Raw genomic sequence first — 25,785 nt, 5'->3', positions numbered from 1 at the left:
ATCTCCACTTTTACTTAAGAAAATATCAGTGTAATGGGTGCCTAGAGGTTGAGTCTTGTCCATTTTAGACATCTCTGCACCGCCATCAGGGAAAAAATAACAATTTTGCACATTCAATATCTCTCAATCTACTAGGCAGACTGCCATGAATTTGCCAAGATGATAAACCATATTGATTTTAATGACTGTACTGCCTTTCCTCTATTGTCATTATCTAGACTAACTTAACACTCAATACTCTTTAGGCTCTAAGAATATCAAAACCATCAATAATGGTATATTTGGCCAAACAAACAACACAGCATTGTGCTGTACAATAAACACCGCAGATTTCAGTGAGGCTGTAAACATGGTTTTGTTTTCAATATAAAGGCAGTAAATAACTTTATTGTTGGAGTTATAATCCTACAGGGTTATTATACATCAACATCCTATGTGACCTTTTTTGCTTGACTTGGCATAGTTGATGCTCTGGAGGAGAATTCAAATGTGTGTTTTTAACTTTTTGAAAGCAAAGTTTCTGGAGGTCAGTTGTTTGAGGGGCATGAGTTATTATACAGCATTGACTGTATAGTGTAGCTCTGCATTTGAGAGACCACAGTGTTTGCATTATAATGAAAAGAGTATAGATGCAACATGAGAGACTGTCACTGTTGTACTTAATATGGTTGGTGATGGCAAACATTCTGCAGCATTATTCATCTCTGGAAAGAACCATAGTGCAATGTTGAAAGTGAGGATGAGTCATGTACTTATAATTGGTTTGTACTTACCAGCCACCTGTCAATCTCAGAACCCGACTGGTTTAACGTGGCAGTGGGAGGCGCAGACCTGCATTAACACATGCAAATTCACATTGAAGTGGCTGACGATCCTAGGTAATAGATTTTTTCACAGCACACATTTTGAGTCGGCGTAGCGAGGAATGCACAGATGTAACTAATAACACCACGGCTCGGTTCAGTGATACACCTAAATGAAACGCAGCCATCACTGTTATTAATCAAACCTTTTACTGCAATGGCAAGTGTTTTTCTACCAAAAACCTTTTACATGCAACAAAATAATCTCTCAAATGTATGGATAATGTTGTCTTCATCGGCCCTCAGCCGGCACACATTATAGATACAGAGCCTTTTACACCATTTGGGCTGTAAGTTACTGGTCACAGACAAAAATGTTTTTTATGTGATATCAAGTATATATGCAAGTGATGTGAGATCATTCAGGGAAATGGGACGGTTGAATATAGTTATAAAACAAATTGCTGACATTAAGACACGTGTGTTGCTGTGTGTATGTGCGTGCATTGTGCGCATGCCTAAGTGCGTGTCATACATGTGTGTGCATACATGCACCTAAGTATATGGATTTAGGTCAAGTATACTATGTACAATGTGTGACCTATATCTGTATATGTATGCATGTTCTCTTCTGTCAACATGAACTAATACAAAATTGTTCGCAAAAAAAAAAGAGAGAAATATGTTTGATGTGCTCTGATAGCGTCATGTTTTCTCTTCCACAGGTGATGAAGTTGGCCAAATGTCTGTACCCCGACTCTCACGGGAGGATCAACTTCAAAGACTTCTGCCGCAGTGTCCTCTCCATGAAAGGTCAGAATGACATCCCGAGGGAATTACATTGTCTGTGTGTGAGAATTAATAGTTTTAAGGACAGCTCGTGTGTTAGTTTAGAGAACACACTGTGACTTTCTCCCTTTTACAGTAGCCTTGGGAATAATTCAGCACAGACTACATTTCTATTTCCATTAACTCAAAGTCCTACAATAATCAAAATGTTCTTTTGCTACACTACTCAGCAGAACAATTTCAGCATTTCTTTATTGTTGTTTAAATACATTCTCCTGTTTGCGATTGATGCCTTTATGTGAGGATGGTATGTAATCTTAACCAAATCTCCACATGTTATACAGATTTAACAGTAAAACCAATGGTTACGTTCAAACCCCTGTGTCACCCATATTGTTTTGGTGTTGAGGCAGAAAGCTCATAGACAGATGTTTAAAACACTGGGTACATTAATCCAAAACTGTCTGCAGGGCTGGATACTACTAGAGGTTAGAGAGATAGTGTGTTTGTTTGTTTGTCTAAATGGGATGAAACCAACCTTTTACTGTAATGTGGTGTTACTGTCATATCCATTCAGCTACCTGCAGGCATTCCTGGAGCATACTGACTGATAACAAACTTGTTTATGTATATAATAATAATAGTTGTATTTGTGTAGCACTTTTCAAGCTGGGAGCTCAAAGTGCTTCTCCGTAGACTGCATAAAAAGAGATCAAATACAAAAGAAAACTCAAGGACAGCGAAATACAAGCACACAGCAAAAAGACTATATAAAAGGAAGTCACAAATAAATCATCCAAAAGGTAGAACAAGTGAAAGCATTAAAATAAACTTAAAAGCAGGTGGGTGTGTAACAGAGCTGTATTATGTAAACAAATAAGACTAGTTGTTAGATGAAAACACAAGCAAAATGTATTTTAAGACGGGATTTAAAAGGAGAAACAGAGTCAGCAGGTCGAATACTAACTAGAAGACGGTTCCAAAGCTGAGGTGCCGGTACAGCAAACGCTTGATCACCCTTTGACCTTAACCTGGACTCTGGAACAGCTAGCAGACCTGAACCAGCAGATCTGAAAGGCCTTTTGGATAGTAAGGAGTTAAAAGTTCACTGTTGCACTCTGGCAGATTGCCAGTTTATAAATTAGTATTTCCCTGTTTTTATGTATTTAAGGATTAAATACTAGTAGTAGTATTATCAGGAGACACTTTTACAATCAGCTAAATGGTCAGCTCAGAGTATGATGGATGCATACTATGTGGCTCTAGTGAAGCCCTAATAATGGTACCCTGCTCAACCAAGTGGAATAAAGTATAATTTATGCCAACTCATCATATTTCCTCTTCCCGGGTTCTGTTCTCTTTGTATTCTGCCAGACAGAGAGTCTTTGTAAAACCAGGTCAGGTCCAGTGGACCGAGGCCAACCAGGACACAGGAGGGGACAGAGCCGGGGTCCTGCCTCTGAGTTAGAGCTCCACAAATTGGGTTTCTGCATTGTTGAGTGGTATCGAGTTGACCTGGCATTAATAATGTTGATTTAACACTCGAGTGTTGGTTAATGATCTTAATGATCTTAGTTAAGGAGCTACACAGAATGTGACGTCCATTAGATTTCCTTTACACCAAAAGTACGGTAGATCATCGTGAAACCCCAATGTAGACTATATCCCTTATAACGGCATCATGTATAGGTGAATTGGATGAATTATAAGTACATTTAAAGCGGCTATAATTGGTATTTTTATAATAGCAATGTATCAAAATGACAAGGTGAAGTGTGGTCGCTTGTCGTGGTGAACCTACAGAGAATTGAATCTGCTGCTTCCCTCGGCTTTACTGAGCTTTATAGATAGTTTCAGCTCACTGCTTAGCTCTCCGGCCCTCGTGTATATACAGTACATGAGACTGCTCAAAACCAGCCAGCTTCGACCGACTGCTGATTGACGGTGCATCTCTAGCTGTTAGTTTAGGAAGCACTTGATTTATTCAGCAGTTTTCTATGAGCGGAGCATTTTAAACGTCAATATCGCAGGTGATCATGGTCATTTAATTGTGGGAAGCCAAAATCGTGATCGCGATTAATATTCGATTAATTATGCAACCCTAGGGTGATGTTAATGTTTGCTCACTTGTTATACCCGCGCGACAACATATTCGGGGGGTATATAGCGCTCCGCATGTCCTTCCTTCCGTCCATTCGCGTGTCACACTTTCTTTTAAGGAGCAGAACTTGGAAACTATTTAACCTAGGACCTTTAAATTTGGTTTGATGGTTGACAGTGTGGTCTAGTTGTGCCTTTTGGGGTTAGAAGTCCAAGGTGGCCAAAATTGGGCACCTTGGACTTGAGGAAGGAGAGCTAATAACAAGCTAGATTGTGCTCAATAGACTATTTCCATTAGTTCCAACAAGGCAAAACCTTTGGCCCTACTTTAGCAGGGGTCAAGCAGTGAGCCATGCTCACTTTTGCCTCATTTCCTCTGCCCTCAAGTGACCAAAAAAAAAGAGTTATTACAGTTTTAAGGGAAAGTTTCCGTTCCATATTTCAGTTTATTGTGCATTTTGCTGGATAAAGTCTTTTACCTCATGTCAACTCTGTAAGCCGTCCCCTCTGTGCCACTTCACAACTGTTTTCATGTGTCTCTCAATGTATTTGGGTTCCTAAATAATAGATGGGTTTCATAAATTACACCACTTATCTGCTCTCTCCTACAAGTTTTATCACAGGGAGTGTTTGTGTTTTCGTCCCGATATTGACCCGCTGTTTTTAAAGTGGTTTGGGAGCTTCAGAGAAGCTACTTCTCTAAACCACACAACAGAGTCTTGTTGTTGAGGCTTTTGAAAGGTTTGCAGAACAATGTCTTGTTGAAAATCAAAGCTACATTTTCCATTTTCTTCCCTTTTTTAAATTTGCAATGTTGAAAGTAAATAAAAGTGCTCTGGTGAATAACAAATTGAAAACCTAGAATAAGACAAGCATGCCAGTGCATTATCCTGAACCAAGGTACAACACACAATATACAGGTGTTTGTCTCAACAAATATATTGTGTACTTAGCAGCACTTTCACTTTTAGCAGCTTGGATAGGAAGTCATTGCTCTGCAGAATCTCACACAGACTGAGATGAGTCATGCATGCTTTTATTCTTTGCAGGTTATGGTGGCATCGTTAAAAAGAAAAGTGGGCCACGGTTCATCAAAAGGCCAAATAAGACAGCCGAGAGTTGCTACTGGGTAAGTTTTTAAAGTGTGTCTGTGTGTCTGTATCCTTTAATAAGTGTCTAATTTAACTGGAATTTATAACCCCAGTGACTCAACTGTCAGTCTTTGACACACTTAATTTTGCATGTCATGCTGGATATACAGTACGTCTAGATTAATATCAGCACTGCAGCACATGAAGTGAGCGGCAGGTTAATTGTGGTACAGACAGAAACGACAGAAAGTACTTGGCAGCTTCCCCCGTGCCTCTGTATTCGTTTTACAGTCCAGTTGTGCACATGTGGGCAGTTGTTGCCCCAGCATTCCTGTAGTCTGTGGGTTATACCACAGTTTAGAAGTTGTATGTAAAATAAATAATGGTTTGAAACTCAGTCCCAATTCCTACCATAATGAAAAAAAGGTATGTCATTATTTATGAATTCTTTGTTTAGTCTTTGTTTTTAGACACAGGTGCAGTAAACTATAGTTTTCAGTAATACATGTGCAAATAAGTAGAAGAAAATGTGCCAAATTTTCATCCTCAATTTTTCAATATAAGACCAGTTACACTGTGTCTTGTGGACTGTGTGTTTGATCCATTTTACAAAAATGTAACAGCCATAATGAGTCACAACTATAGCATCAACAACGCTGCAGTAAAATCAGTGGATGCAGCTTGTACTTCACTATTCTGTCCACTTGGTGGCAGTGTTCAACTGCAGATGTACAGTAAAAGACAGTATAAGATAATTTACTCAATTACTTGCTTGTATGTTAACAGTATAAAAATCCCCGATGAGTCATTGGATAAGGTGCATTTCTATAAACTGATTTGTTCTTCTAATTTTAATGTATTATTTTGGCGTTTAAGGACCCTTGGTTAAATGATAAAATAGAGGTAAAGGTTTATTGTCTGCTTTCACAAGAATTTAAAAGATTTTCCAATTTATATTTAAGGTTTTACAGATGGAAAGTTTTTACAGATTTAGTAATTTGGTTTTATTGCCACACAGTCTTTTGTTTGACTCCTACTGACGTCCTGTACGCTGAGATAATTGGTTCGTTACAGTCTAACTGAGGTCCCTAGGTGTTACATGTGACACATATCTCATAAATTCCTGGGCCTGTCCTTTGGGAAATTTGATACAGTCTACAATACCACTGCTTTGCATAGCAACGAAGTCAAATAGACGTCAGCTCCACTTCATAGTAGAGAAATAACTGCTGCAGATTATTCTGTGCAACAGTGTGCGTCACTATTCCAGCTTCAGATTGTTTGTCTTTTAACTTGACTCCACAGGTTTCAAGAGTCATTTTACTGCCGTTGGCACAGTGTAACATTTCATTGTACCAATAGAGAAGTGCTCTTAAAATATTCACACTGGGTGAAATGCAATATGGTCGCTGCCTACTGCGTCTTTCACGGGCAATACAAAGCACTTCTCTTTTTTTAGAAAATGCTGTCTCATTTGTGCACTTCCCTTTGAACAGCGGCGTATAAAAGATTTTCTGGTAGCAGTCACACCATTTTCTATTCCAGGAAGAGGTGATTTCTTTTCACTGTTTATCATTTTCTCCACACAGTGACAGGTAGGTGTTGCAGTTATGTGTTTAGTCGTGTGTTTGAATAAAAATGCATTGTGTTTTAACTAGGGCTGTCAATCGATTAAAATATTTAGTGACGATTAATCACAAATTAAATTTTTCTGTTGGAAATGTACCTTAAAGGGAGATTTTTCATATATTTAATACTCTTATCAACATGGGAGTGGGCAAATATGCTGCTTTAAGCAAATATATGTTTATATTAATTATTGGAAATCAATTAACCACACAAAACAATGATACATTTTGTCCAGAAACCCTCACAGGTACTGCATTTACCATAAAAATATGCTCAAATCATAACATGGCAAACTGCAGCCCAACAGGCAACAACAGCTGTCAGCGTGTCAGTGTGCTGACTTGACTAGAGACAGACAGAGGATAAATGATGACATGATATACTGTGATAGAGGATTTTATCATTGCCCACTACAATTTCAAGTTCTTTATTTATCATATGCACTACAATTACAGAGAAGCAGTCGTTTGTATTGAAAATCTTAAGTCTCAGGCTGAAGTAAGGGATAATGTACAGCGAGCCGGTCATTGTTGCAAAATAAACCCTGACATGGCGATACAGGGGTCCACCCATCCCTGTTGGGGTTTATTTCGCAACAATGACCGGCTAGTTGTACATTATCCTGCTTATTACCTGACTACTTACTTAAGAAATCAATAATTTAACACAAAAATGGTCCTCTGGAGTCCGAGATCAGAACTGCGTCCATAGCAGTGGCCTGCTGTAAAGAAGTACAGGACTGTAGAGCGCCATGATTGACCAACCACAATGGAGTATTCAACAAAGCTGTGTAATAATGCTAAATAAATAAGTATGAAAAGTATAAAGATCGTGCAAGTATAAACAGAATGAGAAACTAAACAATATGGTCATAGTGTAGTCATAACTCACAGTAACGGATGGTTAATGGAGATGATGCTGCTGCTTCTGATTACAATGAAGTTAATGACATTGCTGACAGTGAGGATAATGTTCAAGAGATCTTTTCAGAAGGCTAAAATTAAAAAGATTAGATAGCTAGTAGGTAAATATTTTATGTACAGCGCATAGACACTCCATTTGATTTCACCTTGTTTTAGTGCTGTTTGTGATAATAGGTCTGCTTACAGCTGCTGATATGAGAGCAACTCGGCCGGTCTGTATACATAATTGATCTGTTGTAACATCGAGTCTATCGTGCTAAGCAGCATAGATAGTTGTTTACAGGGAGTGTGTGTCTTTTCCTTGGATGAAATACTCTGTAAACTCTAAACTGCTGCATGAGGAAGCAGCCGCTGCATTGAAATTCACTGGAAGCTGCAGCCAGTCGATGCTACAGTATTGGTTTCCACAGAAAAACAGAGTGTAATCTGCAGGTACTTCCTCTTTTCCTCTGTATCTGTGCAGAGCTTATCTCATTTTCCTGTTGGAAGGAGTTTTTCCTCTTGTGGTAGATAGAGATAATGTGAAACTAATAACTGCTATTTAACCTTCTCACTGATTAACATCTCCTCAGTCTACTGGAGGTCTTTTGTAAACGTCTCCTTATCTCATTTTCACATTAGAGACGACTTCTCTCTCTTTAGCTGGATGAAGATATGTTGCACATTTTTCGTAATTAGATTTACGATCCATAGAAGCTCAGTTATTTGAGTGCCGGGGTGTCCAGTTGTGGGAAAAAATGTTCAGGAGGAGAGTTGTGTTGCCATAGCGAGGAGAGGGAGGAATCCCAGAACTCCCCAGGGTGGCTCTGCAGAGGTGTGTGTGTGTTTGTGCGTGTGTGTGTGTGTGTGTGTGTGTGAGGAAAGGTGAGAAGTGTCTCATTATTGCCAGACGTTGTAGGAGAGGATTTATTAGTTTGCTCTCCCCTGCTGCCTGGGTTCACACACACTTGAAAACACACACACACACACACACACACACAAATATGAGTAAGGTAATATATTAGGGAAAGACACAGCATGGCCAAGGCAGGTGCTGAAATGAATTTTGGCACGTAGCAAAGACAGATTGAACTGCTGCGCTGAGCACCTGGTAGGATACGTGTGTGTGTGTGTGTGAATGTGTGTGTGTTTGTGTGTTGGCCTAGATGTTCAGCTCCAGAGTAACAAAGACAGCAATAGCATGATCAATAGGAGAAAGAGTGGGAGGAGGCTGTAAACAATACTTTTTATAGACTTGAGTAAAAGACAGGAAATTAATATCTGATATAATCTCTATCTAAATCAGTCAAACATCCTTGATGATATTAAAAGCAGCTGTCTGTGGATATATTGTCCTCGCTATGTAACTCCACCTGTATATACCATTTATTCATTATAATACTGTTATACAAATTTTTTATACAATATATCATTAGTATGTAATTTATAGAAAAGCTCTTATTCATCAGAATATAACACGTCGATCCTTTGTACCTTAATTACAACCTGCATATATGTATATGCCTACTATGTACTGTACATACACCACATATATCCTCATTTGTATATATTGTTGTAATCAGCACTTTACTAGTTTGCACACTGGTTAGATGCAAAACTGCATTTCGTTGTACTTGTATTTGTACAATGTGCAACGACAATAAAGTTGAATGTAATCTAATCTAATGTGCACAGACAAATGCTCCTCCATGTGAATCCCTCAAAACATTTTGGGACTCAAATGTGACTGATGGTGAACAACCGATTTAACCATGTTTTATAAATAGCAATAGATTTTTGGTCCTGTGGGGACTTTGGAACAAGCTGTAAACACAACCACTGACGTATTACCACCTTATAAAGTTGCAATGGCGAACCTGTTAGCAAGCAGTTTACATATCCAGCTGATACGGAGCAACATTAGCATTCATTTGGAGTCATGTCTCTGGCTACCTACATTAAGTCCAATGTTCAGTCCCTTTAGCTCTGTTTTTGGTCTCCAACAACTCCTGAGGGAAGTATCTGGCTCTTCAGCTGTTAAGTGCTCCACTATGTTCACCGACTAGTTGCTGACGCCATGTCTATACAGGAGGCGTATGAGTGAGCAGAACGTTAGCAGAGCAGCAGCTTCGGTCCTCCTTCAGAATGTGTTCAGGCGTTACCGCAGCCTGTGTAGAGAGATGTATTCATTAAAATAGGAGCGTAGTTCTTCCGTCAGACATGCTGGAGACGGACAACTAAAAAACACATCTGTAACTTTGTCTGTCTGCTGTTTTGGAACAATGTCTTCATTATTTTAGTCTGACATCCCCTCACATTCAGTAAGAGGTAATTCGAAGCCCAAGTGCTACATACACCAGTACTTAACCAGCAGGGAACCTTAAAGAATCCTGAAAATATGTGGAATCTGTATGATGGCCCAGATTCGCCGAGCCGCTGCAGAAAAATAATCAATAATTTACACCTCATTTTGTCCTCGCATGGAGAGATGTTACTTCTTTCTCCTTAGGGTTTCTAGCAGGTCAGAGGAATCATCTCTGCCTCTAATCTGCTGTTCAGTCAAAGCTCGTCTGCTCTTTCTCTGTGTGTTTTCTTCATCTCCTGCTTGTTTCGTTTGATCTCTGTGATCTCAGTAAACACACATCCTCCCTCATCGAGACCGTTTTGTTTGTGTGTGTTGTTGCGGCTGCAGAAGTGGAGTTTGCAGGTCAGACGTAAGCCACAAAAAAATGTCATCATGTCACCCTCATCTCTCTTTTTCATGCCCACCCATCATCTGTTTTATATATGCTCTTGTTTAGAGCACTTCTCTTGCTTTTATTTATCATCCATCACTCCCCAGCACTCTGCTGCTTGTATGTTTGTTCATCTCTCATCTTCTTCTAGAATTCTCTTTCATGCATTGCTTCATGTCCTCTCTCTTACCCCTCTTGCTTGTCTACATCTTGCTCTCCCTCTCCTTTGCATCTCTTCTCGCTTCCATCCTCCTCTTCTCCCTCCGTCCACATTAGCACTTCAGATGAACAGTGATGAGTCTCGGCAGTCATTTCATGGTCTGATTAAAGAACTGTGATGGGGAGAAGTGATGCAGAGAGGGGCGGTGGGGGGAAATCGAGACAGGAGAGAACAATAACGGTGAAAGTTGAAACAAAGAACAAAGAAAAAAGGGGATTAAAAAGGGAACCAGCAAGAAACAGAGAGCGTACAAAGGGCATGTTTGCTGTTGTTTGTGCAAGAGCACGATGTGAAAATCAACCAGCCGAGCCGCAGTGCAGACTGCGAAGCAGAGGCAACATCCCTGTCACTGCAACATGAACACTTCCTCATGATGACTATATCAACACTCTTTCAACTCACTGAGTTAGTGGAAGTTTGTCTAAAAGGTCAACATCAGTTTGTGTATAATGTATTCATGCTGTTGTTCATGCAGTATGCATGAGGTAGTGTTGTCCTTCTCAGTCAGCAGTGTTATGATTTAAATAGTTCATATCACGGTGTCGTTTCATGCAGAATTTATCCACAGTATCTGTAAATCACACTGAGCAGCTGCATTCCTCCACCACTAAATGTTGATACCCTGTCTGCAGTATCACTTGATGCCACGTCACTGATGTTGTTATGGCACCTCAAACCTTCTTAGGGAGGAGGTCATAGTTGGTGGTTAGGCTTACAAAGTGTGTGCGTTTGACGTGAGAGATGACTTTTCGCATCCTGTTTCCTGTCAGAGTTGGTTTCTTTTAACCATGATGACCACAATCTTTCCGTATCCTTAAAGGGCCAGTGTGAAATGGATTATAATCTTAATAAGTATGTTTTCTTTAGTGTATAATCATGTCAAATTAACAGTTTTCGTTACCTTGGAATGAGCCGTTTATATCTATATAGGGAGCGGCTCCTCTCTTCACGGAGCCGGCTGCGATGTTGCTACAGTAGCCCAGAACGGACAAACCACTGTGTTAACTTTTCCTGTTTGGTGCCGGAGTCGGTAACGTTACTCGCTCCCGATCGTTACTCCACTCAGCCACCAGTAAACAAGACACAGGAAACCTCTGTTGGTCTTGAGGAGCTGCAGCATTTATTTCTGCACAAACTGCAACTTCCACTGAACATTCACTTGATATTCTCAGAGCTAAACTAACTCTGTCTTCTGCTCTACTAGCTCACTTGTTCGCTCACACACATTCGCCGCCGCTCTCTCTCTCTTGCTTCACCACTCACTTCCCACGTACACACACTCTACTATTCTCCAAATAACCTACACTCTTACAACAACTGGCTCTAGAGAGAGCCATTCGCGTTTTCACGTCGGCCACCCTAGTTCTCCTACACGCTTGGCATACGGGAGAGGTTGCAATCTGCAACCTCGCCACTAGATGCCACCAAATGTTACATACTGTCCCTTTAACCAAAACGTTTTGTTGCTTAAACCTGAATGAACCTTAACCATAGCAGTAGAAAATCAAAATAAGTCATTTATATCTTTAGTATGTGAGCAATGAAAAACCACCTATTTTATTTTTAAGTTTGGAGGACGTGTTGGTTTAATTTGCATCAGTATCTTTGACTATAAGTGTGATTAAAACATGACTGAAGGCAGAGACAGGTCTGCTCCGTCCGATGTTGCTGAGGTTTTTAAGCTACTCTGCTCTCTCTTGTTGCCACTGTGACCCTGATCAAGATAAGCATCTCGAAAAAGGATAGATGGATTGTTATCAGTATTTTTTCTCTTAAAGATGAACTGAAAATCAGGCAAGGGATTACATGAACTTGTCTTATGCCAAGTTTTCAAAGTTAGCAGGATGAATAGCAGGACTATTGATCTTGTTGCATCGATTAAATAATAATTAAGTTAAATTATTAATATCTAAGAATCTAAGAACCGCACTATAATGAATTCCACTTCTGTCAGATCTCTTTTGCAGATGGGAGCAAAGACTGTATGATTTGTAGAGCTTGACCAACCAGTTCTGTGTATTTCTGCGTTTGTTTTATGCTTTTGGCACACGTGGAGCAGCATGTGTGAACGCCTGCAGGGATGTGACGTTTGGACAATCCCAAACCAACACGGTAAACTTTCTGGCGATATTAAAAGCCAACACATCTGACTGATAGCCCCGCTGACAGCCATGGAAACCTTGCGATATGTGATGCCACATTGTGAACCATCTGGTATGATGTGATGTGATGGCACATTATGACAAGCTGTCTTTTTAGATTTACCGTTTTTCTCGTGATCAGAGGACGGGGCTGGCAGTGTGTCCTTCTTCTGTGATGTCTGCTAATGACCCAGACCTTTTCTCAGCTGTCACGGTTAAAGGCTTTTTGAAATTTCATTTGAGACCGCAGTCATCATATGTCATATAGAAGTATGGAGAGCTAAAATTAGTGTTCCATCTTTTGTGGTGTTTCCTGCTGCAACAATTACACATCATTAAAATATGTAATGTATAAATGTAGCTTCAAAATATTTCTGAGGATTTGGGGAGATGTTTGTACTCACAGAATTACACATATTTGGGTTTTGAAATGAACATGTGATATCACAGAAAGCTTAATTTCACATAGTGTGATGATTCAGTCTCTCCTCTTTAATAGCAAATCATAAGACAAGCTGATTTTAATATTATAATGGTTGCATTCAGGTGCAAAATACATCATGTCAGCTGTCAACCTATTGCCATGGCATGTAATGTTTGCAACCCAGATAGTAGTAATACAAGTTTGTTCCAATGTGTATCAATCGGCTTGACTTTTTGCCAAACCAACTGGTTTGACTGCCAAAGCTGTGATTTAGTATCACGGAACAAAAATTTGCGATTAGTGTAAAAAAACAAACAAAAAAAACAGTAAATATTATTATTCATTTCTGCATGAATTGGATCCTGTTCAGGATACATGGTGTTAATGGGTATAGTATAGTGTTGGAGGGTGGAGTGTAACACTGAGACCGGTAACACATTTAGAACAGAGTGGTATACAAAATATCACAAGTATCTTTATATAGCAACATATATACGTATATAGTAATAGACTACTGCATATCCCATATACCACGACCTGTAGGAGGAGTATAGCATGTGGGTTAACTAGCTGTAGCACATGTAGCCTAAAGCAAAAATCAATTGGTATTCATTGCTTCATTGTTTGTTTTATTGATAGTATATTGACTTTGAGTACATCTAAAGAAGGTTGTTATGGGAAGCAAGCATGCTGAGTGTGAGTGATGACAGTAGAAAGAAAAAGAATGACACAAGGAAAACATTATTGGATTGATGGACGTGAAGGAACGTGAGTTTGGAAAGAGATAAGAGCTGCAGAAGGAATGCAGAGTCTGAAGAGAGACGAAAGGGAAACAGAACAGAGAAAACAAAGAGAAGATAAGAGGTAGACAAAGAGAGAGAACAGACGAACGACAGAGACAGATAAACCAAGCAGTACCTTTTTATCTAATTTATCAATGGCTGAGCCATTTGGCCTGTGATTGTGAGTGACGGGGCCCATTAGTGCAGGTGACACTCATCAGGCCTCACTTCCAAATCAGTTCTCTGTTCAGATGGAAACAGGAACGAATGATACGGTCAGGACGATATGGTCACGCGTGTGGGGTCTGCACTGCGGCTGCCTTTCTCAAATAGATTAGCATGGTGTTGGCAGATCCTGAAAAAAACATTAAATGTGTTAACTGAAGATTTAAAATGCAGTTAAACATTGCATTTTAATAGTTAATTTCGAGAATTAAAAAAACAACAACTTGTGATCACATGAAAAAACAGTAGCTGTTATGCAGCTGTGTGGAAAATATCATCGATCACAGTGCTGCAGAAGTCTCCAAAATACCCTTGAGTAAAGCAGCCAGTCAACCCAATACTGTGGAGTTGCAAAATCATTCCAATCCTGTTGAAGCAGAGTAATCAATGGATGGTATCAATAAGGAAAAACAGCAAGGCATCCTGGTGGAAATGGGACACGGTGCATGTAGCTGCAACCATTGTTGTGTTTCCTTGTTAATTCCTCTTGGTGCTTCACACTGTCAGCTACCAATAAATGCCGTTAAAATATATATTTAAAGCAGTATCTGGCACTCGTTGCTGTTTCTATTGTCTCCGTTATACATCAAAATTCCCAGAGGATTGGAAATGCGTCCAACAATAGTCTGATTGGGAAGGAAGGGAATTACATGTTGTTCATTTGGAAGAGCACAAGCATTGCAGCCTCTCAGTTTTTTGGCACCAATGTGTGTGGCTTAGTTGTTTAATTAAAGTTTTGAAAGACTTTCATACAAACACACACACACAGTCTGGAATAGAGACAAGGCCCAGCAGAGTCCCGCCAATGACAGTCAAGGACATACCGCCACCAAGCAGACATGATTATCCTGTAACTATCCGGCTATAAGGAAGGACTGCTAATGAACAGAAGCATCACTCGTTCACCCCGAGACCCTCCCTCTCTCTCTCTCTCTCTCTCTCTCTCTCTCTCTCTCTCTCTCTCTTTCTCTCTCCATCACACATACGAATTGCCTTTCTCCCAGATCTCACTGACTAGCAATGACTTTAAATCGTATACACAACTGGCTCTCACTGTTGTACTGTCCAATTCCCCAGTTTAATGTTTATGCATGTAACTGCTGTACATTTACATTAACACATTCCCTCAACCTTCTTACAGCATTTTTTTTTTTTTTTGCATTAATACTCTCGTACTTCCTGTGTTGTGTCGACCACCCCATCTTTCCACTTCCCTCTTCCTCTCATTTTAGTGGGGCAGTTAAGCTGAAATATTCATAACAATTGTGCATTTTGCGATAAAAGTGACACATTTGGAACAGATTTTATGTTAAAAGCTTTTAACCTGAGAAAAACATGAAGACCAGATAAAATGAGCAAGGTCACTTCAGGGTCAAACTTCACCCCTTTGCCTTCATGACACAATGACAACCAATACACCATTAGAACCGCAAGATCTTCAGCTTTCCATTGGTATCTTTTCATTAGCAGTAAAATTGGCAGAGATATCTCTAGATAAAGTTCAGGATTGAACAGATTTCACGATCAACAGATGGATTTATTGACCATTTAGTGACCATGCTCATTCTATTTGGTTTTCACGTTTTTCTCAGGTTAAAAGCTTTTAAAAAAGTACCCTTAAAAAATAAAGAGGAGGAAAAAACATGTCTGTGATCTTCTGACATCTGATCTAATCAGCTTGAACACAGCTTGGAAATCATCAAGAGTCATAAAATCAGTTTTCTGCAACATTTAGGAATATTTAGCGCCTATTTAGCGACCCTTTTTATAAATGGCTGCAACATATAAACCTATATCTGTGCTAAATGTGTTGCTTTTATTGCAAAATGCACAACTGTTCAGCTTAACTGCCCCGCTATTTCACCCTCATCATCTCTAAACTCCAGATTACAGAGCATCATCACACAGAAACAAGTCTCTGATTTTCATCGGCATTTGATCACCTCAGCCAGTCCTGTGTGTGTCCCAGGGCTGATTCTTCTATGTTATGCAGAACAGACTTGCAATGTTTAACAAGTTACAAACTCCACAAAAGGTGTTTGAAATCGTTTCATAGCAACATTCGTATACTGCTGATATGAGAATATTACATTACGTTACGTGTCGAGCTTCAGGCAGTGTTGTGAGGTGAATTAGCATTTGGAAGAAGAGAGCTGCAGTGAATGTGACAAGCCAGGCTGGAGTCTGAGAGGAAGCTGAGGAAGGTGGTTTCATGGTAGTTATTTCTGCCGTTTCTATTGAACTAGTTATTCTGTAACTTTACATGACTTTTATTCTGACTTTGAGCAGGCTTTGAGTCTCTATATCCCTATGTGAGTGTGTCCAGACTGTCTGGTAGTGGACAAAGGTCACCTCCTGCCAGGAGCATCTGCTTGTTGCTGGGACAGAAAGTGTCTGAGTGTGTTTGAAAGAAATTAATGAGACTAACCACCCAGGAAGAATGACGGCATCAGTTGTTTCAGCAATTGCCTAAAAATTACGTTCAAGTGACAAAACCGGAGGAATAATGACAGGAACAAAGAAGGAAGCCAGGTGACGTTGTTACAGAGTGACTAAGTCCGCGGGGAGGAGGCAACAAAACATCTTCTAATTGACATGAACAAGCACAACCACAATCATTTCCTAACCGTAACACCATGTTTACTATTGCTACCATCTCAGTGTGTGTGTGGGTGATCTCTTCTGGCTCTTCCTTTTTTGATGACACCCCTCTTAACACTTTGCTTTGCCATCACTTTTAGCTGTTAATTTCCACACAACTTCTCTTTCTCTCTGGTGCCTCTTTCATCATTCTTAGCACGATAGAACGGAGAGCAGAACAGACAACATGCTGACTGGCTCAGCCGTTAAGTGTCCTTTCTGCAAATAATGTAGAAGTAAGTGTGTCAGTGCTCTGCAGAACACAGTAAATTGAAGATGTAGACATGGATCTGCAGAGATATTTCTTCATGCACTTGTATATATAACATCAAAACACATATGTGTCAATGCTCATCAGTGGATGTACACTCAAAAACACACAAATTTGTCATCATCAAAGCTGAAATGAGAGATTGTACTGTATTCACAACCCGGTCTCACAGGAAGGTGTATAAAAAGCAGGACATGAGGACGCATTCTAGCCTTTTTGTGTGTCATTTGTACGCCACGCAACAAAACTACGGTAACGTCTGCAGTTAGGTTGAGGCAACAAAACCACGGTTGGGCTTAAATTGAGTGCGTAAACTAAGTAAAATACATACGGAAACAATGTAACATAAATGGAAAACATATCACAAGCGTCTCTGAAAAACGTGACAAACATCATTAACGTAACTTACAAAAGAAAACGCTGGTTTTGAACAATGGTCTCCTGGTTAAAAGTTGTGTTTTTGTTGGACACACGAGCGGCCTTTTTTCCTTTTTTTATTCTACATCACTAGCTCTGAGCGTGGCATATTTGGACAGATGCGTTTACGTTGGACTCAGTACAGACTACGTGGCGTACAAATGACACGCCAAAAGCAAGAAAGGCATTTGTATTGCACAAACGGGCTGGTATTTAACAACGTAACTGCATGGCGAAACGACAATATTTAATGTATTAAGAAGCAATTCCATTGAAATGTAAGGCTGCACAATTAATTTAAATTTTATCGTCATCGCATTATGGCCTACTGAGATTTTGAAATCGCAGAAGGCGCAATATTTGTTAAAGGCGAAATGTGTGTCCTGGCCTATACACATCATATTCTACAGACTTAAGAAAACATCTTTGTTTGGTACAGATCCTTGCAAAATTCACACCATAATCATTTTAATGTGTTTAAATGAGAATAATGATGTAAAAATTATCATTCCCTCGAATGTCGCAAATTATATCACAATTGCAGTATCAGTCAAGATAATCGCAATTCGATATTTTTTCAAAATCATGCAGCCCTACTAAAAAATGACCCTTAATAACCTTCTCAGTCACAACAGTTGCACAGACTGCACTGTGTCAGACTGATTCAACTATCTGACTCTTTCATGTATCATTTAGATTCAGTGTGACCAACAGGATACAGTATCTGTCATTTAGTCTGACTTTCAGCAGAGTCTCTTTTTCTCTTTCCTTTACTTTGTTGCTTTACTTTACTGCTGGCCTTGTAAGAGCTGCAGACAGGAAATTGGACTGCTTCTGGGTCTTTGTGGTAGTTGGAAAAAAAACCTCACCCCTGTGGCCTCCGTGTGCCCTGATTCTTATTAAATAAAATACTTAACTCTCTTACTTTCTGTCTCCCCTCCCTCCTTAATTTGCTGTCACTCTCCTTTCGTCTCTCCTGTTATCTCCCTTGACCACCAGTGCTGGAGGTCTGGGCAAAGCTCTGCTGTCCGTCTGTCTGTCTTGTTATGCATAATTAGTGTCCAGACCCTGTCTTCCTCTTTTCAAAGTGGATAAACTAAATTGCTTGCAACAGCACTGTTGCCCCCAACCTTTCTCTCTCTCTCTTTCTGCCCCGCAATCTGAGCCAGCGTTTTCTAATGTTGCTCAAAGCCAGTGTGTAAACCTCTTCACTCCTCCTCACTACCCCCTGTTACCATCCCTCTTTCCATTTTCTTACTTTACTCTCTTTCTACTCTGCTGCTCATGTTTTATTTGGGCCTTGCCTGATTTAATCATTGATTTTATCCACTAGCTCTTTAGATCCTCTCATTCCCTTCCTCTCTTTGCAGTTTTTTTGTTTCTTTGATCTCCATTTTCTCCTTTGTTTTTCTCACTAGCTTTCAGTTCAAGTCAACACATCTTTTTTTTCTCCAGCATCTCTTCCCTCTCTGTTTCTCTCTGTTTTTCTCTCTTTTACTCCCTCATCCTCCCTCCGTTCTATTAATTAGGTCGCTGATTGTCCTGTGATGTGCGGACTGAATAGAAAAGCTGTCACAAGGGGTCATTTCTGGATCACTGCCTCCACCTTCTCTCCTTTTCTCTCTCTCTTCCTCCTCTCTTTCATAAACAGCACAGATATGCACACACACATTCCCACTCATAGTGGGAGTTATGGCATTGCACCACACTGACTGTTGATTCACCAAACTGACTGGAAATTACCTCAAAGGGCTACAAACCTGAACCTGAAACTTAAAATTAAGAGAAAATAGAGGTTTAACATAAGTTTTAGCTCCAGTATCATCACATTTTTTATTTGTAATTGTTTGCGTTGTGATATTTCAGTCCGGTCGCATGAAAAGGCGTATGAATGACATATCAATGCGCAAGGCAAAAGTGTGCAATTCACAACACTGTTCTTGCAATTGGTGTGTCATTTGTACGCCATGTAGTCTGATGCAATGTAAAGCTAGTGATGTGGAAAACAAAGTGAGAAAGACTGCTCATGGCAGGCGGAAGGGGAGGTGGACGGGTCCAACAAACACAGGCAGTTCACCAGAGACCTAACTAAGTTGTTTTGTTACCTAAACATAACTGCATTATCACATTACCATAGTTTTGTTGAGTGGCGTACAAATGACACCTGAGAAACGGCACACAAATGACACGCAAAAAGGCTAAAATGTGTACTCATGACATGCGGGATGTCACTGTAATGTTGTGCTATTTATACACCTTCCTGTGAGATCAATTTGGATAATTTGTTACACCACTATTAGTGATGAAAGTGACTTAAAGGAGCAGTGTGTAGGATTTGTCGGCATCACCGTTGAGGTTGCAGATTGCAACCAACTGAAACTTCTCCTGTGTGCCAAGCGTGTAGGAGAACTACTGTGGCCAACGCGAAAACGCCCTATCTAGAGCCAGTGTTTGGTTCGTCCATTCTGGGCTACTGTAGCTCCCTATGTAGATATGAACGGCTCATTCTAAGCTAACAAAAACATGACGTTTCTTATTATCATGTGATTATGCACTAAAGAAAACATACTTGTTAATATTCCATTTCAGCCAATAGATCCTCCTAAATGCTACACACTGTTCCTTTAACATCATTCTAGCACTCACTTGTTCTAGCTGTGAGGACACTGAACAGTGCATGTAGCAAGTTTACAAGGCAATTTCACACATAAATGTTGCCTCTGCCTCAGGGTTACAGTGCAGCCATAAAGGAAGTTTAATGCTTGCACAAACCGTTTCAACAGGTACAAATCATATTCTCCACAGTGTCATAACAATGTGACACACAAAAAACCACACAGCTGGCTTAAATCCTTTTTTTTCCACGTAAACGAGAACTGTGAGTGAAAGAAAGGAGTCGTCTTGGTGCCAACTTCCTGTGTCGGCACCCAGGTGTCTTCAAACCACAACACTGCTGCTCTGCTTGTTGTGCTAATGGAATAATACCACAAAATAAAACACTGCGGTTAAAATGAAAAGACTCATCACATGTTGAACACGTTATCGCTGGTGTCATGTTGTGGATTGGTTCCAATGCTGCATATTCTGTTAAGCTACTAAAGTGCTTGCGCTTTACTACAATGTGTCTGTTGCTTGCACTTTACAACAGCTGTGAAGTACTACAAACATGTGAAAATGGCAGCCCTTTTCATGCATGAATAGATTAATTCATGTGTCCATTTAGGAGAAAAGACTAAAACCTGTTTGGGAACAGTAGAGGCTTTGAATGCCTCGTCCACTGTGTGGGTGATTTGTTTGCATCACTTTGCAAAGTGCATTTATATTCCAAAGACCTTGGTCAATAACTCTTTTCATGGTTCAGTGTTTTCCCTCCTGTCTGTCAGGCTAATTAGCAGCCATTGTCTAGTTGCATTGTTTCGGTTCAGCTCACACCAAGTACCCCTTTCTGTAACCTTTTAATAGAGGAAATGAAAACCTCCATTAAACTCCAAACATCCTACTGAAGCTCTGTTGCACTTCTTCTTCATCTTCTCTGAGCTGTAAATACACCGGGGATTTATATAATGGTTAAAGTTTTGTAGAAAAACTTTGAGTGTGCCTCTCTCTCCCCTTCCTGTCTCAGTTTTTAATCAGACCTCACTTCCTCATTGATCCCTCTGTCACTTGCTGTCCCAGGGGTCTGGTAGTGATTTGATAGATGGATAGATGGATGGATGGCCAGGTAGTGTATTGATCATCAGGGTTTGATCTGCTGTCAGTCAGATGCTAGCCGGGCCTGCTCAGCATACTGACGCAGGAGATTCTGTGTGTTGCGTACGTGTCTTTTCATCAAGCTTAGCATTGGCTAATATCGGCCTACATGGATGAAACTCCAATTGTGAGGCATGTTCACTGACTCATAACTGACTCATTATTAGTTTGCACATAATCCATTTGTTATTTATACTCGCATGCCAATTTGAAATAACACTAAACATTGATCTGATATGCAGCCAAAGGTCTAAACCTAAAGGGTAACTTTGGTATTTTTCAACCGGTGCCCTATTTCTCCATGTTTTTGTGTCTAACTGACTAATGGGGTCAACTATTTCTGAAATTGCTCCAGTATTTAGGGATAACGCTGTAACCAGCCGCCGCGAAACAAAGACAATCAGAGCCTGTCATGGCAAAAACAAGCACTTCTAATGGACGTAAACAACGGTGCCAGCTTGCCCCAATAGCACCACATTGCAGCCCGAGATCGGCTGCCGTCTACAGCTCTCTCCCTCAATGCTGGACCAATTTCAGAAATTATTGTCCCTATTAGTCAGTTAGACACAAAAAATAGGTCCCACATTGAAAAATACCAAAGTTGCCCTTTAATGTCCTCTATCTGTTACCCAACAGCTGGTATAAACGTGAACTTGTAAGTCAAAACTCCACAAAAGAATTTAATTAAAAAGAAAAAGAGACAAGAAAACAAAGAGAAAGTTACAGACAGACAGGGTTTAGTACTTGTGATGGCTGGGAAAATATGTGTTTCCACCGCAGGGCTTGATTACACTGTCATTTACAGTGTCGCTGCATACAGTATCTCACAATACACATACCATACCTAAAGTGCATACCATGGAGTCTAAATCGTATTGTATACTGGATACTTGTCTGTCATTCTTAACTGTGTCAGAGTACATTGTGTCCTTCCATAAAGAGATGTATTCTCACTATGTGAACCGTAATCAATACCTCCACAACTGTGTGTGAGTTTTCCCTGCAGGCAGCGTTAACCCAGTAGCCTGGTTTCACTCATATTACAGCAGCCATACAGTCACCAACAGATAGACCGGGTCCTGCTGTGGCTCATTCTTTACATATTTGACCTGCAGGATTATTTTAAAAATATTCTGTGTTACTGGATACGTTACTGCTTATATTTCACTTTAACTACAGTTCTGTGAAAGCCGATCAAACCTTGTTGTTTTGACTGTTGCTCATATTTCAAAGACAATATATTTTGTTCTTACTAGATCTGCAGTAACAGGAAATAGTGTTGCATAGGTGAAATACTGTTCTACTCTTGCTTGCGACTACGTGTTGTACTGTCTACACACAATGGTGTATATTGTTGCACGGATTAAACGCAAGAATAAATCAGAGGAAGTTGATACAAAATCACTGTTCAAACTTTTTTGTTTGACAGTATTTATTCATATCCTCTTGTATATGTACGATTGTGTGAATGTGTGTGTTATATCTCTCTCTGTGTTTGTCTATGCAGGGTCTGTGTACAGTCTGTGTGCATTGCCTCCTGATGTAGTGACACTAAATTGAAATGTCATATTGCATAGATGTATTCTGCTCTGTCATTCTCTTCATCTGACTTTTATATTTCCCCCTTCACTTCATGTGTCTTTTTCCTCTTGTAAAATTCATCTTCTGCATTTTCAATCACACGTACTGAGACTCATTTATTCATGGTCTCACTTTTTCTGTCGAGCCCGGCGAACTCAAGATAGCAGCAGAAATGATATTGCAGATTTCAGGCTTCTCAATCTCTCGCTCGCTCACCGACTTGCTCGCTCACACTCCATCTGATCCCCCTCCTCTCAACGCCTACATTGTCATTATAGTGAATTTCACAAAGTTGTGCAGTTAGTGCTTGCATGTTGTCGGATCTTCGGCTCCGGAACAGATGTCACCTTTAAATATACTCCTCCAAACGCCAACCCTGTATAATGAGAGAGGATAATTATAGCATCTAAAGTGTGACATTTCAAATTATGTGTGACTATCAATTATGCCAGAGATTATACATCATTTAAGATATCAAATCTGTGAATGCGGCCCGGTCCAGTAGTCTAGATCAGTAGATCAGTCCATGCCATGAGGGGTTATGGAAATTGTCAGGGGCAGGAGCACCAAAACAATTCAGTAGGCTGAAGATTCAACTGCAACATATAATACTGAATACCCAAGGCTAGTGGGACTAAAGGCCCAGACACACCAAAACGACATCAGAGAACTAGCAGCGATGAAGGCCTCTGTTGCTTCCGTGTATTAAAATGATCAGATGAGATGAAGATGAAAAATCTTGAATTTATTCGTTGGCTTGCTTTCTTCACTTCTGTTTCTCTTCTCGTGCACTGATTCCTTTAAGCTGAACTGCTAATCGGAGTGATTTCTCTCACCAACGGGCGCCTTCGCCAATTCAACATGCTGAATCGGCCGAAAAAAACCTACGACACAGGCATACTAGAGCCGATGGTGCGGGACACACTGCAAAAACTAGAGCTGACAGACGTTCACCGACGGCCCCAAACTGGTGTGTCAGGGCCTTAATATGAAAGGCTAGCGTACATTCAGTTTGTTTTACTGATAAGAGAAAAAACACGAGAGCCTGTTAATAATTAATACATTTATTGGGTCTTATTTATAGTATCTAACATATGTTTTCAATAACACATGCATAAAACAAAGTTGTGATTCCTATTCAAGATAATATAAGGTGATGCGGAAATGACAGTAAAAATGGTCCGGGACGTTCATTTACGCACAGACTCATTCTTCGATAAGGATAAGGCCTATTGTTAATTGGGTCGCGATGGTTTATCATTTTTAAAAAGTGAGTTTCATTCGGCCCAGATGAGCAGTTGGTTGGTAGTATCCCTGCCTTGTTTCTTTCTTGTAAGCTTCTTCTGCTCTCCTTTCCTCTCTTCTTACTCTACAGGGCCTCTTCCTCACTCTCTATCCATCTCTAACCCCACCCTCTTCCTCTCTGTCATTCGTCTTGCTGCATTGCGAACCCCAGCAGCTGCTTGAGAATCCCCCACAGATCTATTTCAGCTGCAACACGCACATTTGTTAGGTTTGTTTTTTTTATTATTACACTTAAGGGTGTGTGTTTGCTTTAGCCCTACATGTGTCCATTCACCTATGAGGAGTATAATACAGATTACTCAACCACCACCTCTACGTTCATCACTTTAATACTACACCTCCCTTCACTCCTTTATACACCATTATAGAAAGTAATGTAATAATGTCTTCTCCTCTCTGAATGGCATTAAAATAACTGTGTTAACACTTTGTGAAAGCACGTAGTGAAAACCAGGCTCTTGGTCCATAACTATGTGTCACTGTCTGAATGAGGCAGGTAGACATGAATAGAATTGTAAATGGCTTCTTTGAAAAGGGGGGGAAGGGGCCAGCCCTTTAACAAATTGCACATAAACAAATAACAACAGGCCATTGGCTGAGCCACTGCCAACATCTTTTAAATGTGAAGGAGAAAGAGGACAGGACAGAGGGAGAGAGAGAGAAAGGAGACCGCAAGAAGGGTGCATTCCTTTCCACATAATCAGGTTTTATTTGGCTCCCTCCGCTTGGATCATATCTCTCTCCTCCTCTTCATCTTTCTCACCACCTCTCTCTCTTCCTCTCATCACTCCCATCGGTGTAAGAGTACTCACATCAAGCATCAGGACTAAGCATGCAGAGTGTGAGTCATGAAATTAACACTGTAACACTGAAAATGTGTCAACAGGCGGAAGAGAGAGCGAGAGAGAGACAAAGATAGCAGGAAGGTTACAAGTTCACTGACATTTCCTTGTAATTTTGGCAGGATTGAGTTTTGGCTTGGCTGCCATCAGATCCAGTTACTGGAACAAGACATGAAACCTGAGCTAACACCATACAAACAAGCTTGGAAACCGATATCTATACACCCAGAATATATGAGCTTTTATCACCATTATAATGACAATGTAGGTTAATATGATTTATAAATTACTCTATCTATAAACAGCCAGAAGGTGAAAATAAATTCACAAAAACAGCATAAAAACATACATCATCCTTCTTTTTCTATTTCAAGTGGCACAGAGACCGAAGGGGATTTGTTGTGATGGCAGTAAGAGTGTGTGAGTTATGTCTCCGCAGCATGAAGAACAGGTCTGTCAAATATAAGTAGGACAGCAGCAGCGATATGGGGGGCAGCGATGTTCTCAGGTGACAATATTAAGAGAGAGCGGATCATAACAGTGCAGAAATATAGCAAATATATCTGAGATATTATTCTCAGTGAAATATAATCTTGTTTGTGATCAGTTCTTAAAAAAATTATAATAGATTCAGACTAACTATATGGTCCATGACATTCCCGGTCCAGAAAAAAAGACAAAATACTTACCTCATACCATTTGTAGCTACTCGCTAAGTAATTTTTATGCTACTTGCCTCAACTCTTCTTTCAAAGTTAAGGGCTTACTGTTCAAGGGAAACATTCATAAACATGCATGTGTATATCACAGATATATATTGACAGGAATTTGATTAATAATACGAATTCATTAGCCAATTCTAGACCAAGTATAAGGAGCACAAGTAGTAGGGGCGGGAATCACCAGAGGCCCAACCATACAATATTATCACAGTACTTAAGTCACGATACCATCTAATTGCGATTTTAAACATTTTGCAATGTGCTGAGTAATAAGATACAGTTTTCACTCTGTTCATCTCAAACTTTCCATTCACATATCTTGAGGTCAGAGGTCAAGGGAATCCTTCGAAAATGGCCATGCCACTTTTTCCTTGCCAAAATTTTGCGTAGATTTTGGAGTGGTATTTAGCGTTCTT

At 40.0% G+C, this 25,785-nt stretch overlaps 1 protein-coding gene across 3 annotated transcripts in view; it reads left to right on the top strand.

Moving 5' to 3' along the window:
* rab11fip4b (RAB11 family interacting protein 4 (class II) b) overlaps positions 1-25,785 on the top strand; it is a 67,381-nt gene that overhangs the window by 8,103 nt on the left and 33,493 nt on the right. For 2 of the 3 annotated variants that reach the window (XM_037764415.1, XM_037764416.1), the window contains exons 2-3: positions 1,529-1,616; positions 4,742-4,821. In XM_037764415.1, coding sequence (XP_037620343.1) covers positions 1,529-1,616; positions 4,742-4,821 — 168 coding nt within the window. Of the gene's footprint in view, positions 1-1,528; positions 1,617-4,741; positions 4,822-6,272; positions 6,379-25,785 lie in introns of those variants that run through there. The other variant, XM_037764418.1, reaches the window with a different exon arrangement.

This window comes from Sebastes umbrosus, chromosome 3 (assembly GCF_015220745.1).
Source record: "Sebastes umbrosus isolate fSebUmb1 chromosome 3, fSebUmb1.pri, whole genome shotgun sequence".
Lineage (NCBI taxonomy): Eukaryota > Metazoa > Chordata > Actinopteri > Perciformes > Sebastidae > Sebastes > Sebastes umbrosus.
Note: the sequence above shows the minus strand (reverse complement) of the source record. Positions and strands in the feature narration are given on the sequence as shown.